The sequence below is a fragment of the Girardinichthys multiradiatus genome, chromosome Y, assembly GCF_021462225.1.
Source record: "Girardinichthys multiradiatus isolate DD_20200921_A chromosome Y, DD_fGirMul_XY1, whole genome shotgun sequence".
Classification (NCBI taxonomy): domain Eukaryota; kingdom Metazoa; phylum Chordata; class Actinopteri; order Cyprinodontiformes; family Goodeidae; genus Girardinichthys; species Girardinichthys multiradiatus.
In genome coordinates this window covers 9,796,361-9,813,402 of record NC_061818.1, presented here as the reverse complement: position 1 = coordinate 9,813,402, position 17,042 = coordinate 9,796,361, and the positions used below count along the sequence as shown (strand labels likewise).

Below are 17,042 nucleotides of genomic sequence, written 5' to 3'. Positions count from 1 at the left end.
AACTGGCTTTTTTATCAAGTTGGATGAAGTGAAGAATAATTCCAACATATTTCTTGTTATTTTGTTGAATTGTACAGGATATATGTCACATTATATTTGGAGATTTCTTTAAATGAGTTATTGTGTTCTCATTTTTCACATCACAAAAGACTGCCATTTTTACAGGGATGTGCCCAAAGTTGAGAGCAACTGTTTTTTTTCAAGATGTGAGGCCTAAGTAGGAATGAGACAATGTTACATACATTACACTCAAAAATGAATATCACATGTTAATCAACCACATAAAAATACAATTAAATGCTTACAAAATTGTTGTCCAAAAAAATCAGCTTTAAATCATGACATATAACCTTTAACTTGCGCATTCGCATACATATGCTGTGTGAATTTAGTTTCCCCTACTTGGGGCCTTGAGTACCTCTGGCTGGCCGTGTTTTCAGTTGTAGTTGAGAAGCCAGTTGTCTCGTAATCCATCCATGGTGCATGAGAATGTACATGAGGTGTGTTACCTGAGACAGTATCCTATGGTATGAGTGTAAGATAGGGTGAGTGGGGATATTCTGGAGAAATTAGGTCAATGTATGCTTCCTTTTTTAAAAGCTGCCAAGCTGCACTGTGTTGTTATTGCTATGTTAGTGTTCATAGCATTTTTATCATGGACGAGAAAACAGATGAACTTTTATTAAGGTCAGAGTGCTGGAGTATTTAGTCAAGTCTCAAACAAAAGGAAAAAAAAGAATCTAAAGTTGACGATCAGGCCTTTAGATCTGGGTGGGTGGGTTAGCTTGAGGTGACATGGATTTTTGTCAGTAGGATGCAGGTTACCTTTGCCCTAGTCTAAATAGCACCACCACTTCAGTGTGTAGCAGTATCTCTATGCTGTGGTTCAAACACTCTTTACACTCATTGATCAATCTGTCATTGTGATGTGAGTGATCACATGAGTGTGTCCACATGCAGCAGCTGAACCTGTGCACGTAGAGATGAGCATGCAAGAGGAAGATAACGTGTGAGTTTTTTGCCACAGAAACTTTTTTTTCCATATGTATTTGTGACAGTTTTAGCAAACTGCATCCTATTAAATTTTGGATGTTTTTTTAATTTCTCCCCCAAATTTTACTGTCAGGTTATGTGAGGTCCAAAGTGTGAAGTCAAGAAGTCAGGTTGTTTTGAGTAGGCAGGACCAAATGTGAAGGTTTATGTACAGCTCTGGTTAGAAGTCTCTTGATTCATTCATTTTCACTTGAACCATTCTTTGTCAATGTGGACTTATGATGCAACATATAACTTTATTCTCAAATATATTCATACACCCCCACTAATTGCTGACAATCCACCTTGGCAAGTTGGACCTTGAACACACACTTTTTGCTGCCATCAATAAGCTTCTACTATAGTTTTAGCTATATTTTCTGGAAATCTTCCCACTCTTTTTTATGGTAAAGTTCAGTTCAGTTTGTTGTTTTCTTGGTATAAACCTGGATTTAAAACTGTCTCCAAACTTTCACGTCAGGCTCTCCAGAATTTTAATGGTAGCCTGTTTTATCTATTCTTATTTATCTATTAGACCTAAATCCAGTTCTAATGTACATTTGGGATCGTTGTCCTGCTGATGAACCTAGCTAGGTCCAAGTTCAACCATCTAGCTGTGTAATGTTGAACTATTTGGAGGTAGTCCTCTTTCCTTATTATATCTACTGTCTGCACCAGTGCTACTGGCAAAACAGTCCACAACATAATGCTGCCACTACCTTGCTTGACCATAAAACCTTTCTCCAGAAGGCATTCGGCCCATCCATATGGATGGCTACAAATTTCAATAAAGCTCGAAAGTGTGCATTTTGGAGCAGGCACTTCTGTCTTCTTAGTTCATGCTAATGTAAGACTAGCGGCACATCAGCTGCTTCCAGTATATGATAGGCTTGGGTCTTGATAAGTCCCTCATCATCCTAACCAATGTTTTTTTTTTTTTTTGTCTGAGCATGACAGTTTGGGTCAGATAAAACCCTAACCCATCACTTGGTGTTCTGACAGGACAACATCGAAACTGGGTTTGGAAGGCTTACAAAGAGTGTGCTTTTTGTGCAACATTTGCAAGGGACAATTAGCCAAATATCAGTAGGGCACTTGTTTTGAAACTCCTCTGAAGTTTTTATGTTGTATAGTCATTCCATGTTGTAAAGAGAGTAGGTTAAATAAATCATCAAAATTCTAAAACTATAATGTATACATTCATACTTACGATGAGTGTATGTAAACTTCAGACCAAAAGAAACAATCATCGGAATAGTGCATGAACGGTTTGTATAGAATCCATTTAATATATAACAAATATGTCGTTTTTAAGTTGACTCCAGAGCGTTTTGGATTGAATTCCCAGCAGGCAATAGTGGATTAGAAATATTCCCCAAAAGGAGAAAATCTAGATCTTCGCTCAGTATTTTCTGGTGATCACTTATAAAAAATATATCTCTATATAGCTGCACAAATGTGTAACACTGTTCCAGAATGCTAATAATTCTGCACCAGAGTAGTTCAACAGGTTGTTAAACATGAATGCTGACTCCTAGATCCAGCAGCTGGAGCTGCAGAACACAACCAGGACGTGCTGGCACATTCTTATCTCCGTTCCCGTCCGAAACAAATAAAATTAAATGACTAAAGAAATGAATGAAAAGTAAAAGTTTATTAAGTAATAAGCTGCAGGTTGATCCGTGTAGTTTATTTGCAAAAACGACTTATTCTGCAAGTGAAGTTTAATTGAGGCATCACATCAAGTTTCTGTTTGTTTTGTGTTCTTGATTTAAAAAAGGTTCATATATTACATTTTTTAATGTCAGTCAGTCATTTTCTACCGCTTATTCCATAGTGGGTTGCGGGGAAGCTGTTTCCTATCTCCAGCAATCTATGGGCGAGAGCCGGGGTCCACCCTGGATAGGTCGCCAGTCCGTCGCAGGGCAACACACAAACAACCACACACACTCATTCACACACCTAAGGGCATGGTCACTTCAGTTTATTATTTTCTTAAAAAAAAAAAAAAAAACATTAATCACTTTTTCTTTATTTTTCATTACCAAGTTTTTATGAAAAAGCCCAATTAACAAAACATGCACGGAATCAATAAGCATTTGTTGTGGACTTAAAGAACTTCACCTTGTTTATGTTGCACATTTAAACTCGATTACGCCCTCTAGTGGTTACTCCCGCTGACTCGAAAGCTACCTTGTTTGAAGTGACCTAATGTGTTTATGACAATTTGGAACAATTTAATGAATTTAACCTTGAGTTTAAAATATTTAGACTTTAAAAGTGAGGTAAAAAAATGTACACACATGATCACTCTCAAGAGAAATGCCTTGTGGTGGGAAACAGTCAGGATGACATCACTTAAGAGGGAGAAAAAAGCAACAGTGTAGTTGTTTAAGTCCCCATTAAGTTTATATAAGTTACCATTTATTCTGTTTGGGTGGGACTGGGGTGTTGATGGTGGCATCATTAGTTTGGGGTGCTGTCAGGTTAGGATGTTTTGTTGTTCTCAGTGCTTCAGTCTCTTATTCAGTCAGTGTGGTAGATGATTATTATTAATAATAATAAAACATTCTCTGTGTTTTGTGCTCTGGCCTCTGTACACTACTGTGGTATTGGTTGATTGTAAAAAATACATAAAGTTTTAAAAAAAAATCAGTATGTTCATAAAGTAAATGGAACTCTTGTGTGATGCTGTCCAGGGTCCGGTTTGTCCTGTGCTACTGAAAATAAGAAAATATTATCAATAAGAGTTATTTATTACCTAGACTGCACTCCTTTTTGCAAGTACTGGAAAACTTGTAACAGGGCCAAGGTTGATGTTTTACGCCATTGTTCTGTTGTTTTGTGAAGCTGAATTGATGAAAAGGCTGTTAGATGTAGTTACGTTGGCACCATCAGTGGTACCAGAACAATACATTGCATGGATGTTACAATACACCCATCCCTATAGCCCCTCCCTGTTAAAAAACAAAACAAAAAGGATTCTCATTGACTGATAAAGCAAACATTGGTTTTTGTAGTGTGTTAGCCCTATAACAGTTTTCTAAGTTGTTTCTTCCTGTTCTAAAGCTGTATGGCCTCTGCAGTGTAAACTCGTTGTGTAAAGAGATGTGTGTCACTGTCTATTACCTGGACTGCAGTCTGACCATCACTCCAATAAAAGACAAAATCGGTTTTGGACTGCCTGTTTCTGTTATTATTTCAATTGTGGCTTCACCCAGAGCCTCTGGAGTAAGCAGCAGAGAGACGGACATTTTGTCATGTTACAGACAAAACATCATGTATTTTATCTGATTTTATGTGATGGGACATATAATTTATTAAGCAGTAGGAAAGGAATATGTGATTTTGGACTTTTCTTGCAAATAAAAATCTGACAAGTGTGCCGTGAGTCTCCACACAGCATGAAGCTGGCACCATCATGTTTGACTGTAGGCATGGAGTGCACAACTAATAGTTGTCCTGTCAATAGCGTCTCCCACCTGAGCTGTGGATCTCGGAAGCTCCTCCAGAGTTACCATGGGTCCCTCGGCTGCTTCTTCTATTAATGCTCCAACTTCCTTCTCCCAGCTGAAGAAAAGCATCCCCAAGGCATGATGCCGCTGCCACCTTGTCTCAGCCTCAGGATGTTGTGTTAAGGGTGAAGTACAGTGTTAGTTGTCCACCTCACGTTATGTTTTGCATGTAGGAGAAGAAAGGCAAACATCACATCTGTGAGAGAGTTTCAAGGTGAAAAACACTTGTCACCAAAATAAACACAAAGGCCCATCTCATATTTGCCTAAATCCATCTCTATAAACCCCAAGACTTTTAGGAAAATATTTTGTGGGCCAACGAGACAAAAACTGGAACTTTTTGGAAGGTCTATCTCTCATCACAACTGATGTAAACAGCATTTCAGAAAGATAACATCATACCAGCAGTCAAACATGGTGGTGGTACCATGATGGCGTGGCGAAGCTTTGCTTCTTCAGGACCTAGGATGAGTTGGTGAATTGGGTGAGACCTTATTGTCAAGCATACTTAGTATGAGCAGCAGGACTAGCAAGTTGACCTCTCAGGGGGTCAAAAATCCTCCAAACAAATGTAGGCACCTGTTCAATGTCTGGACTAATCATGAGATGATACGGTGTGCCTTTAAACAGGTCTTTCATGCTCTCATGCTATCGTAAACACTAGATAGTAGTTGTTGCCATCAAGAATGGTAATACTAGTTAACTGGTTCAGGGGGTACATTTTTTTTCAAAGAACCAGGTTGGTGTTTGTTTTACTTAAAAAAATGAAATCACCATTTGGAAATTGCATGTTATCTTTGTCTGATACTAAATATTATTTAACGGTCTGAAACATGTATACATAGCTAAAAAGCAAAAACAGAAAACATTTGTCAGGGGGGCAAAGACTTCTCACTTTACTGTACCCAATATGTCCCTGCAAAGGTTTTCTTTCTAATCTATAAAAAATGTAGAGGTTAAAAGGGTCTTAAACATTTAACAGTGGGTAAGGCACAAAAAAAAAAAAAAAAAAAAATCTTATGCCGACTGTAACATACGGTGGAGGATCTGTGATGCTGTGGGCCTGTTTCCCTTTCAAAAGCCCTGTGAAACCTGGTAGTGTATGAATTAATGTTCTCTTTGAAAACTAGGACACTCACGGGGAAAAAAGGAAAACATGCGACCCTTATTCAGTGGTTTCAGTCCTGAATGTGACATAATTAACTGGAAACACCATTGATACAGTGCTGTACAATGCAGCCAGCTTTATTGGATGCTGATGGAAAACAGCGCATTGATGTATGATCTCCAGACAGAAAATATGGGCAGATTTTGGACCAGACAAATCCAGAAACCTTAAATAGAAACAAAAGCAAATATTTACATTTCTTCAGTTTCACAAATTACAACAAAATGTGCAATAATTTAAAGCTGTGACTGAAAATAACCAACAGTCTTATATCCCAGCAATTCTTAAAAAGAAGTACTGGAATGTAGATGTGTTTATTTTGTTTTCTTTTGAAACCTACAGCACAACAGCCCAGCAATGGTGGACAAACTTCCCAGGCTTACCGGATTGGGATTCGCACGGAATGAGTGTGGAGATTAAAACATCACTTGAAATATGAACAGACATGAGAAGCAGCTTATTTTCACATCAAGAAAAAAAAAAAAAAAAAAATCAATTCATTAATTTCTTTGCACCATTAACGGAGCGCCTTCTGCATTAAGCAGCTATATTTAAATGAACATAGTACTGATTATTGGAACTGAACACCTTTTAGTTGTAAAACCAAGCAGCACCGCTGCCATGCATGCTCTTATTAACCCAAGTCAACAAGACAAAGTGCGGTTCTCTGTTTACGTGAAACCAAAAAGCAACGTTTAAAAAAAATTCTCTGTTAGGCAGCAACACAACTTCCTCCATTTCTGTTATATTTAAAGTTCTGATTAGAGACACTCTCAGTTTAAGTGCCAGCAGGAGACATCCTGAAAGGATGTTGGCCGAACTGGAAAACCATTTGGACCAACCCATCAATATAATCTTCATCCAAGCGCAAAAACCCCACCAACCAACGCCATTCTTAATCAAAGGGAGGCCTCAGGCTCCTCTGGGTTTAACAGCATCCAGGCTGCTGTTGTGGCACGCTGGCTTCTGCATCGCTGCAAGGCTTTCACAGAGCTGCAGGGACAGCTGAAATATTGACCCCACAATGGCAAACGGAGCAGAAGGAGACCGAGGGGAGGGGCTAGCTGATGATACGGCTGATTGACTGCAAGGAAGGGAACTCCTCGCTCTCAGTGATGTGCAGGGTCTTGTGGGAGTTGAAGTCTTTGGGGGCCAGAACCTGTCGGCAGGTGGGGCAAACCTGGCAGTCCAGGTCGCCCGCTGTGTTGGCCGCTGTGACCGGCATCTGCCAGGCGTTCTTCTTGTTCTTATTCTTCTTTCCTCCGCTGGCACCGGACTGTTTCTCCAGCGCCTTGCAGTCTGCGTGGGCAGTCAGGAGCTCCAGCTGCTTCCCAGTGTCCGGTAGGAGCACCAGCAGCTCATTGAAGATGCTGCTGAAGCTGTCTCCGAGCAGGTCCTTGCAGCTGCTGTGGTACTGGGCGCCCGAGATCGCGCTCTGGAAACAGAGAGCACAGAGTTAAATAAGACAGGTAAGCAGTCGGGGTTTCCAACTTTCAACTGTACCATTTACAGTGCTAGTTTTGTCACATTAGATATATAAACTTCTATGTTTTCATTGGAAATTTATGTGACAGACCACATCTAAGGAACACAGCAAACAGGTCAGGGAGATAGTTGTGGAGAAGTTAAAGCAGGGTGAGGTCACAAAACGTCATACATCTCTGTTTTATCCAATGTCATTGTAAACCTGCAAACCTACCAAAATATGGCTACTCAACCAACTCTAGAGGACCTGAAGAGATCCACAGCTCATGTGGAAGCATCTCTTGATTCTGGCACTTATTTATGGAAGATTAAATCCATAAGATGTCTCATTGGCAGTTTGCCCCAAGCCATGTAGGGGACATAGCAAACATGGAAAGAGATACTCTGATCTGATGAGACCAAAATCTATTCTTTTCAGCTAAAGTCCTAAAAGCTTTGTGTGGCATGTCACCCAAAACTAGGCCTGCACAACCTCAGGAAAACATGCTAGCGTAATACTATCACTGAATATTGTGATGACAATATTGATTAATAATAGCCCACATTTTCCTGGCTCTTTTCTTTCACCACAATGTGTCCACCACTCTTTATAAGCTTTAGCATTTCAGCCACTGATAATGAAGATCCAGTGTGGGTATCAAGGTCAATGAAAGTCTACCCAACTGTGTTATATGCATGCAGAAGTTAAATGCATGGCACTTGAAATATAATATCCTACCAAATATTACATCAAAATTGGGTCTTTGAGATTGTAAAACCACACAGATGGATATTGCAATGACAACTGCGATTTTAAAATATCGTACAACTCTAACCAGAACATAACATTCCCACCAGGAGCAATGGTGGTGGAGATGTAGTGGCTCTAAAAAGTATTGACCTAAGAAGGCTGAATACAAGTACACTGTTCAAATCCTCTGTTAAAAACACATTATTTTCCTTTCATTTAACAATTGCGCCCTACATCCCAATAAACATTAATTTAAGTGGCTGTTATGGGAGAAGATTTGAAGTATGTCACTTATATGATCGATTGGTTATGAAACGGGTAAGATGTTGAGAGTACCTGTCTAAACTGGGCGGAATAATTTTTGAACTGGTTGAACTTTGACTCATCATTGTGGAGATACTTTTTAATAGACTTGATAAGCTCCAAGTTTCTCTGCTGGAAGTCATCCGGCACCAAATAACCATTAGTCGGCACCTTGGGGGGCCTTAAAGGGGAAACAAAAAAAGACCAAACATAAAAACAGTAAATAAAACACATGGCTAACTAACCGTTTTGCTAATCAGCCAATAATTTGCATGCGGGCTAATAACTACTCACAGGCCGACTGCAGGCTCCACCACATTGCTGTTAAGGGGGATTCCTGTGAAGCCTGGGGGCGGCTTTGGAGCGGAGCTTCCCAGTCCAGGTGGGGGTGGGGGCACGGCAGGGGGTGGGCTCGATGCTGTGGCCTTCACTGGGAAGGAGGTCTTGAACCCTGTCAGATAAACACACATTAGTCACCACTCTGCTGATCACCTAAGGAGATGGCTCTGATAAAGTGTTACTGTAACCGTTTTACAGGGTCCAATCAGATCTGTTGACACAGCTAAACAAATTTCATTACTTTATATTATGCTTCCAGCTGTTTTGGCTGATAATAACCCTGACTGCACTGTGCCCGCATTAAAAAAAAAGAAAAAAAAGAAAGAATCTCAAGATCAAACACTGGCCTCCTGTATAGTTTAATACTGATGAACAAGTTGTTTCAGAGCAGCCTGTCTTTTGAGGTTGGACTCTGATGATTGAAAAAGACACAGATTAACACAGAAGTTTCAGCCTGATTTGTAGTCATTTTACTTTGGTTATTGAAACGTGGAAAAGTTCTTGACAACCAGAGCCTGCTTTAAGCTGCTGCTTGAGCTTTGTTATATTTGTTCAGTAATGTTCTCCGACAAAACTCTTGAGGGTCTGGGTCTCCTGTCCTGTTGGACTCATTTTGGTTACTTTTTCTATTTTTAGTGACCTTTAATGTTTAAATTGTGTGCTTGTCATTCAGATGTAACGTGACAACATGTGAAAGCTTTTAAAGATACTTTTGCAGGGCTCAGTACGTTTTCGTAAGGCTGGAAGACTTGGAATAGGACGCTAGGTTTTACCTGGAGGAGGTTTCTTGGTCATGAGAGCAGGGAATTCTTCCTCTGGCTCTGGAGCAGGATCTATGCCAGGTGGTGGGGTCACCCCCGGTGAATCTCTGCAAACAGCTGATGTTGTGTCAGCAGTACCACTGGCTGATAAGCTGGTTGAGGTTGCTGTGACAGTGCTGGAGAGTAGTTTGCTCGAGGTTTTCTCAGGGACAATTTCCTTCTGTGCAGCCGTTTCCACTGCAACCGCATTTACAAAGCCTGCCATTCCCGATACCGTGGGCGCAGAGGAGACCGCTGCATTTTTCTGCTTCTTCTTCTTGCTGGCTTTAGACGAGGGGATGTCTGTGTTTGGAGTTGGGTTTGAGGAGGATGAGGTCACAGAGGGTTTGCTGTCGCCTCCTTTAACAGTGAGCAGGGAGGAGATATCCAGCATGGTGGGCACTGAGCGGAACTCCTGCTGCGTCATTCCTACACTGTCATCGTCAGATAGAGATGGACAATGAGAAAGTGCTACTTTTCCTTTCTCACCAACTTTCTTCTTCTTGCGGATGCATGAGGAGTTTGATGAAGAGAGGAGCTGAGGTCCAGAGGGTGCAGCTGAAAGAAGAGGGGGAGCTCTAGAGGGAGGAGGAAGTTGAAGGTTAGGCTTAGCCACTGCAGTGCTGTTGGACCATGCTGAGTTGGAGCTTGCTGCAGGTTTGAGAAGGCGGACTTTAGGCACCAGAGCGGGAAAGTCCTCCTCTTGAAAAGATGAAGTCTTTTTAGGCTGTCCAGAATAAGCGGGGGTCATCAGGGATGTAACTGCAGCACTCGAGAGACTTGGGAACTCCTCTTCCTTCAGAAGTGCAGTAGGCGCTGCTGGACCCGGCTTCATGCTGGAAGGACAAGAACACAAATGAGGCATTTCAGCAAACACCAGACTGTCACAAGACGGTCGGTTCGTCTGGTGTGCTGAGGATTACATTAGTGCTACAGCTGGGGCTCCCAAAGTAGTGAAGTCATCTTCATCTCCTGGATTAGAGCTCTTCATTGTTATAACTGTAAAAACAGTGATAAAATAAAAAAACAAAACATTAAAGACAATACTGGCAATCAAAAGAGGATGATCACTACTGGAATTTCTTTACATGTTTTTGTTTGTTACCTGGGGGCTTGTTCATTGTTTTGAGCTGTCCTGTCAGGTGTCTGGGCTCCTCGGGTTCTACTCTCTTGGCCCTCTCTTCTCTGAAGTGTTTGGAAGTGCTCCTCTCTTGCACCGCGGCTCGCTCCATTAGTCTTTGCGCTGCGGCTCGCTCCGTTTGTCTTTGCGCCGCGGCTCGCTCCGTTTGTCTTTGCGCTGCGGCTCGCTCCGTTTGTCTTTGCGCTGCGGCTCGCTCCGTTTGTCTTTGCGCTGCGGCTCGCTCTGTTTGTCTTTGCATCGCCATCGACGCTCTTAAAGCTGCCTCAACCTGCCTGTCTTCTTCTTCTCTTTCTCTGCACAGACAAGATGAATAGCTTGGTGCTGGAGAACCAATATTTTGACAGGTGAAATGTGACTGAAGGCAGGATAGAGCAGAGCACAATGTGTATTCAGATGAATGCAGAAGCAGCAACAGAAATAATAAATAACACAATTACCAGGAGCTACATTTTAAACCTGGATTGTGTTATACAACCTTTCCACAGTTTGTCCCGTCATACCTACAAACTTCTTCTGTTTGTTTTATTCATATTTTACTTGATAGACCATATAGGGGAGAACACAAGTGCAAGGAAAAGGATACATGGCTTTTTATTTTGTGATGTGCTCCGGGGTCTCAGGTCTCTGGGTCCATGGCTGGATCTGCTCCTGCGTAGAAGGCTGCCGGTGGTGTCTGTGGGCTCGTCTCTGCAGCTCCCTGGGGTTTCGGCACTCTGGCTGGTTCCCCTGGGACTCTCCTCTGCTCTTCTCTGGGAAGGTGTGGTAGTCCCAGCGATGGTCCTTCCGGGGTTCTCCTGCTCTGGGGGGCCTTTGGATGTCTGTGGCTCAGATCTCCTCCGTGTCGGTCTCCGGTCTGTCTCTTACATTCATTAGTACTGTGCACTTTTCGGCAACATTGCTGTTCATATATAAGTTGATATGATATATAAGCTCTCCTTTGCTTGTGCCAGTTAAAAATGGGCAGCAGCATTTTGTACCAGCTGTAAGCATGAGGGGGAAGCTTGGCTTCAAATTGCCATCAAGAGACGGTAATCCAGACGTGAGGTGATAAAAGCACAAATCACTGCGTCCGCATGGCGTCTAGGCAGGAGGCTTTGCAGCTTCCAACATGTTTTATTCTAGGATTTCCTCGGATTTAGCTCCATCCATCCATCGTGACATCAACTTTGACCAGATTCCATGTACCTGCTGAAAAACCGCATCTTCACAGCATGATGCTGCTATGTTTTACTGCTGAAATTGTGTGTTCAATGAATGTTGAGTATAAGCTTTACACTACACAGTGTTTTGCATGTAATGTAGGCTATGGCTTCCTCCCTGGCCTGTCTGCAGGTGTCTATGATGGACAGTTGCCTGTTGTTTTCAAATTGTGCCCCAGTCTTTAATTTACAAATCACTCTTAGACTTATCTTCATGATGCTGTTTGTTCTCTAAGAAACCTCTGAGGCCTTCACAGAACCGCTGCATTTATACTGATATTACATTACTCATAAATGGATTTTGCTCAATAATTAGGTTCCTTCTAAAAGCAACGTGTTGCACTAGATTTTATTTTATTTATGGGTATCAGAGCAATGCAAATGAACTGAGATTTTCATTTGTGAAAAATGTTGAAAACCATGTAACATTGTCTCCCATTTCACTATTACAACTCTACTTTATGTTGGTCTATCATATAACCCTTAATAAAATAAAGGACAATTTAATCCATGTTTGCGGTTGTTACGTGGGAAAATGTTTTGAAGTTTAAGGGATATGAAGCCATGGTAACTTGTCGTGCCAACTTACCGGGAGTACCTCCAGCTTTTCTGTCCCATCTGAGGCCTTCCTCGTCCTCCTCGATTGTGCCGCGTTTCCTCATAGTCCTCGCCTGAGACCATAACTAAAGATGCACATAACCATTCAAGCTTAGCGCCACAGGAACATCATCTTAGCTTTACAATATGATATAGGAACACAGCGACCCACCTTCGTTCCTCCTTTGCTGCCTCGGAGCGTAGTTAAACTGCAGGTCGATGTGCCGGTTCTGCCGAGCCTCTGCTCGGTTCTTGCTGTGCGCTGCAGCCTTGTGGGCCTTGTAGTCAATCTCGGAGCGGAACGCGTGGGTGAACTGTTCTGTAGCACAGCGTCCTTCCTCGCAGAGATAGTGACTCTCCCTGAAGTGCTCGCTTAGATACTGATAATCACTGAGGACAGATGGGTCAGTAAAGACTAAGGTAAGAACCCGATAAAAGCACTCATATCACAAAGAAATGATGCAAAGTGGATTTTCTTTTTTGAAAAACACCTGTAGTACTCCTGTGAGCCATCTGCATCGCAGAAATGACAGAAGTAATGGTCCCTGCGCAGGTGCTTAAGAAGCTCATCGTTATCGAGGTAACGCTCGTCGCAGAACTTGCAGAGAGGGTGCCCTCGGTGACTCGTGTCGTCCGGGTCTCCGTGCGCTCTGTGCCAGGCAAGCTCCTTACGATTATACCACTTCCGCTCATAAGAGAAGATCTGGAGAGGTAAAGCAAAATACGTTTTAGTTACCAACTAACCATAAACACATTTGTATGATTCTTTAGCAGGATAATAAATCCTGAAATGAACCCTACTAACAACCTCACTGCTCTATTACAGTCACTGATCTCATTTCATGACCAGCTTTTACAACAGAAATATTTTATTTCTCAGGATTGGGTCAGAATGAGCATACGTTGAGATGTTTGGAGCAGAGCTTGCAGCAGAAGAGCTCGTGTTGCTTCCTCATGTGCTGCTCCAGCTCCTCAAATCTGGAGAAAATTTTCGGCTCTGGACAACGGACGCACTCCGACAGCAGCAGATGCCTAATTCAAAAACACATCAAGAAAAAGCTACGAGTTAAACTACTCAGAACTGTAAGAACAGTTATAAAGAGGGGACATAAGCACAGTTAAGTTAGTCTTTCTGTAGCTTTTAGTCTAAAAGTGTTGGTGACTGTATCTGAACCCAGTGTAGGACAACTCTGCTAATAAGCTAGTAATTAAATCAAAACAAACGGTGATGATTCCAAGCTGCTAAGCACCTGGTGACCACAGAGTCACAAGCCGCAAACATCACCAGCTTGAATATTACAGTCACATACAAGAACAGATGGCACATACCCCAGTTTCTTCAAAACTACACCAAGCATTCAATCACTCCAAAAATAAGGTATTCATAACAGATGCCATCTTATAACATTAAACATGTTCCCAAGATTTCTGGAAGTTCTGTTTGTAATCTAGCAATAGTTTCGTCTGACTGCAATCAGGTTGGGTCGGTGCTTATTAAGGCATTTTTAAAAGGCCGGTATCAGAATCCCTTTGCTGGTCTACAGTCTGCCATTATGTCAGCTGCACCCCAGTTAGACGAGCCGCTGCATTCTGCACGTCCTATTTTTGCATGGATGGGTTGCAGAACTGTGCTATAGGCTGTGCCTATTATTTACTTGATCCAATGATTTAACTTATTTCAAATACATTTACAGAGAAAGAGAGACTGCTGCTTCCTATCTGCATCATGTAACCTGCTCTTTGGAAAGAGGAAACCATCGATGTAGGAGAAAGTGCTTAATAGAGAGCAGCTGCAACACTGGTCTTTAAATATTATGGCATTCAAAACTAAATGCTAAGGTTATGAAAAACTGTTCTCTGCTTTGTGAACAGGTGATCAACTAGAACTGCTTTGAAACATGTTACGAGCCGAGTGGAAGACCAGTCATGACGAAACTGAAAGTAACATGACAGTCCTCATCCCTTCCTACAGCTTTACTTTTTTAATTAAACTTCTAACTTAGGCTGAAGATGTTAATGACCCAGAGGAAATGGTAAAAAGCATCAAGGAAAACACAACTTATGACTACTTTGAGATTATCTTTAGCTCAGCAATGCATTAGCCTTCCTGATGGCTAATGCATCCTGATAAATGTTCTCACTACCTGCCTACAGAGCATAACTGTAACAGAGATCTTGACTGGAATCCAACACACTGTGCAGACAGATATGTAGTGCAGTTAAGGCCTGGGACTGTCCTGCAGAGACTCAGGTTGGGATTAAAAAAACAGATTCGAGAGACCGCAGCGTACTGAACATCACTGGTTGGTAAGTAAGGTGCGACACTGATAAAAGGCAGCATGTTGTTTTATTGCACTTCAAAGCTACTGAGTTTTTAAGTGTGTCACTGAATTTATGCACTTTTATAACAAACTATCAAATGGGGATTCTGGATCACCAAATCCTGAATGGCACTGATTGGTAACTGGGCCAACAAACCCTGATTGGGACAATTTTCAATCATTTTCCCCATTTAATACCCTAATTATGGCTACTTTTTAAAGACCTTCTCAAACCTTATCAATGCTGTGTTTTGAAACATTATAAATGTCCAAGGCAACAGAAACAGTAAGAACAGCGTCATCCCATACCTGTACTGAGAGTGAGTCATTTCATCAATGAAATATATGTCATGTCTCTTCTCACAGGGAAACTGCTGATAGGGCAGAGACTGAAAGGCCTTCAGTTTTTTAACAAACACCACCTGGAACAAAGCATGACAGAAACGGATAAACTCGTGACACACGTACACACACACACAAAAAAAAAAACCCACTTTATTTTAAAACTACAGTTTTTTTATGAAACCGTATTGCCAAAAATACCAATGCAGAAGATTAGTCCTAACAGCCTTCTTCTGAGGTGAACTGAAGGCACAACGTATAAATTAAAATGACTTTCTGTTCATCCTGCTTAAATGCACAAAGCCTAGATCAGGGCTCATACTTTCCTGACTGGACTACTGAAAGATTTCCTGTAAGTGTATGTTCCATTTAAGTTATCTGTATGTTCTATAATAAATCATGGAGCAACACAAATCAGAGGTTAGCTTTCGGCTCCAACAGTGTGATTAAGGGCACACGTTTATTTATTTCTGTACATTGTAGGAAGTTAAATCAAGTTTAAAATCAGATTTGTCAAATCTGGACTGAACTAGTCTTCAGGAAATGCAGATTCTTTATATCACAATTTTCAAAGGTTTGATTCCTTTATACTATATGTAAAACCTCACAGATAAAGAGTTGTAGTGCTTTATTTTATGCCTGAACAAGTCTAGCTCTTATTTAAGAAGGTCTGGACAACAAAAGCAACTAAATGGCTCCTTTAAATGTTTTTCTTTGGGTGTTAATCTGCACTTTTCTCTCACTAACATGTTTCTACTTTTTCAGGTTGACAGTCCCTTATAAGAATGTTGTGATAGCCTTACCCTCCTGCCTACTGATACTACCTAAAACATCTCTGTGTCTCTGAATAAAGTTGCTGTTTGAACCCAACAGCATTTAGTGTTGAAATATCTATGGTTCGTCCTAAATTGGTCCAAAATGTAAATGTGTACTTGCCGGGTATTAACAATTAGAAAGTTAATTAAAAATTGCAAAAAATTAGACAGGTTTACAAGCAACATTGAAGATAATCGTGTGTTCATTTTAATGTTAAACACTGAGTCCAAATTGTTAGCTAAGAGAACCTAACTTGAAGGAAGTCGATAAACCAACACCTATTAACGTGCTGCTGTTAGCATTACCTGCTTTACTCGGCGAGCGACAGCAATAATATGTAGTTTAGGCATAGGACAGATGCACTACGTCTTTTCCTGGCATAATTACCCCCGTTTAACTTAAGATACTACTAGAAGGAGGTAGTTTTTAATACTTAGTGGGACCAAAATGACGTCCAGGCCTAGTCAGCTCCAACCCCGGGCTAGAGTAGTAGAGGAATCCGCACCTTGTCAAGCTCCTCGCGGCAGACGGCGCAGTACTTCTGGTCGCAGAGCACCCTCATCTTGGTGGAGCAGCGGTAGCACACCGGGTGATCGCATTTACCCAAAGCGAAGATGTCGATGTCTTGACAGCACAAGACGCATGTCTTCTCAGACTCTTTTGCGGTTGTTGGATCCATGTTAATGAAAAAGACGCTAAGAGCTGTTTGGGAAAGTGTCGGCGATGAATCGCTTAAAAACGATGGAGTGTGAAGTACTGCCGGTTGTAGCGTCACGTAAGGGCTGGAGTACCACAGATCTGTATAGTATGAGGATGGGTTGAGCTCAGGACCGCAGCATGCTGCTTACGCCCCTTTCCTGGTGTGAGATCTTCTGTCATGGCTGCTCCACGTGTGTGCTGTGGTCTTCACCGGCACGGATGAACTTCCGTGAAAGGCTGGAAAACAGTCAGACTGTACAGGTTTCTAGAACAATAAAATCCAAGGATAAATATCTAAATTCTGAACACAGTGGCATTATTTTTACTTTTACCCATTTATAGGCGGAAACTAAAATTATACAGCTTTTACCAGTACACTTCTATATAAAGCAGCACACAAGGGTCTACACATCTGCAGGCATCTAAGGTATACAGCAGCTAACTTATCGTGACGATTGTTTTAGAGACAGATCAGAGATGATCCTAGCAAGCACCAACTTTACCAGAAGCTCCAGACAACACACTTCAGTCCAAAGGTTCCCCAGAGGTGACAGC

General features: G+C 41.6%; 1 protein-coding gene across 2 annotated transcripts; it reads right to left on the bottom strand.

The window, feature by feature from the left end:
* Positions 1–5,762: 5,762 nt before the first annotated feature.
* LOC124864445 (E3 ubiquitin-protein ligase ZNF598-like) lies at positions 5,763–16,558 on the bottom strand. 2 transcript variants are annotated; one of them, XM_047359225.1, is made up of 13 exons: positions 16,294–16,558; positions 14,940–15,052; positions 13,212–13,341; positions 12,801–13,012; positions 12,482–12,699; positions 12,302–12,395; positions 10,725–10,806; positions 10,478–10,643; positions 10,296–10,371; positions 9,346–10,208; positions 8,528–8,684; positions 8,267–8,414; positions 5,763–7,150 (listed from the first exon to the last, which is right to left on the bottom strand). In XM_047359225.1, the coding sequence occupies exons 1-13, from the start codon at positions 16,465–16,467 to the stop codon at positions 6,776–6,778; spliced, it is 2,808 nt and encodes a 935-aa protein (XP_047215181.1). In that variant the 5' UTR covers positions 16,468–16,558; the 3' UTR covers positions 5,763–6,775. The 2 variants fall into 2 exon arrangements, with proteins under 2 accessions (XP_047215181.1, XP_047215180.1); XM_047359224.1 differs by having other exon boundaries at positions 10,478–10,806.
* Between the last annotated feature and the right edge of the window lie 484 nt (positions 16,559–17,042).

Coding starts and splice junctions, on each gene's coding strand:
- LOC124864445 (XM_047359224.1), bottom strand. CDS start 16,467: ATGGATCCAACAACCGCAAAAGAGTCTGAGAAGACATGCGTCTTGTGC. Junction 13,342..14,939: donor ATGACTCACTCTCAGTACAG/GTATGGGATGAC, acceptor TTTTTGAATTAG/GCATCTGCTGCTGTCGGAGT. Junction 8,685..9,345: donor GACCAAGAAACCTCCTCCAG/GTAAAACCTAGC, acceptor TTTATCTGACAG/GGTTCAAGACCTCCTTCCCA.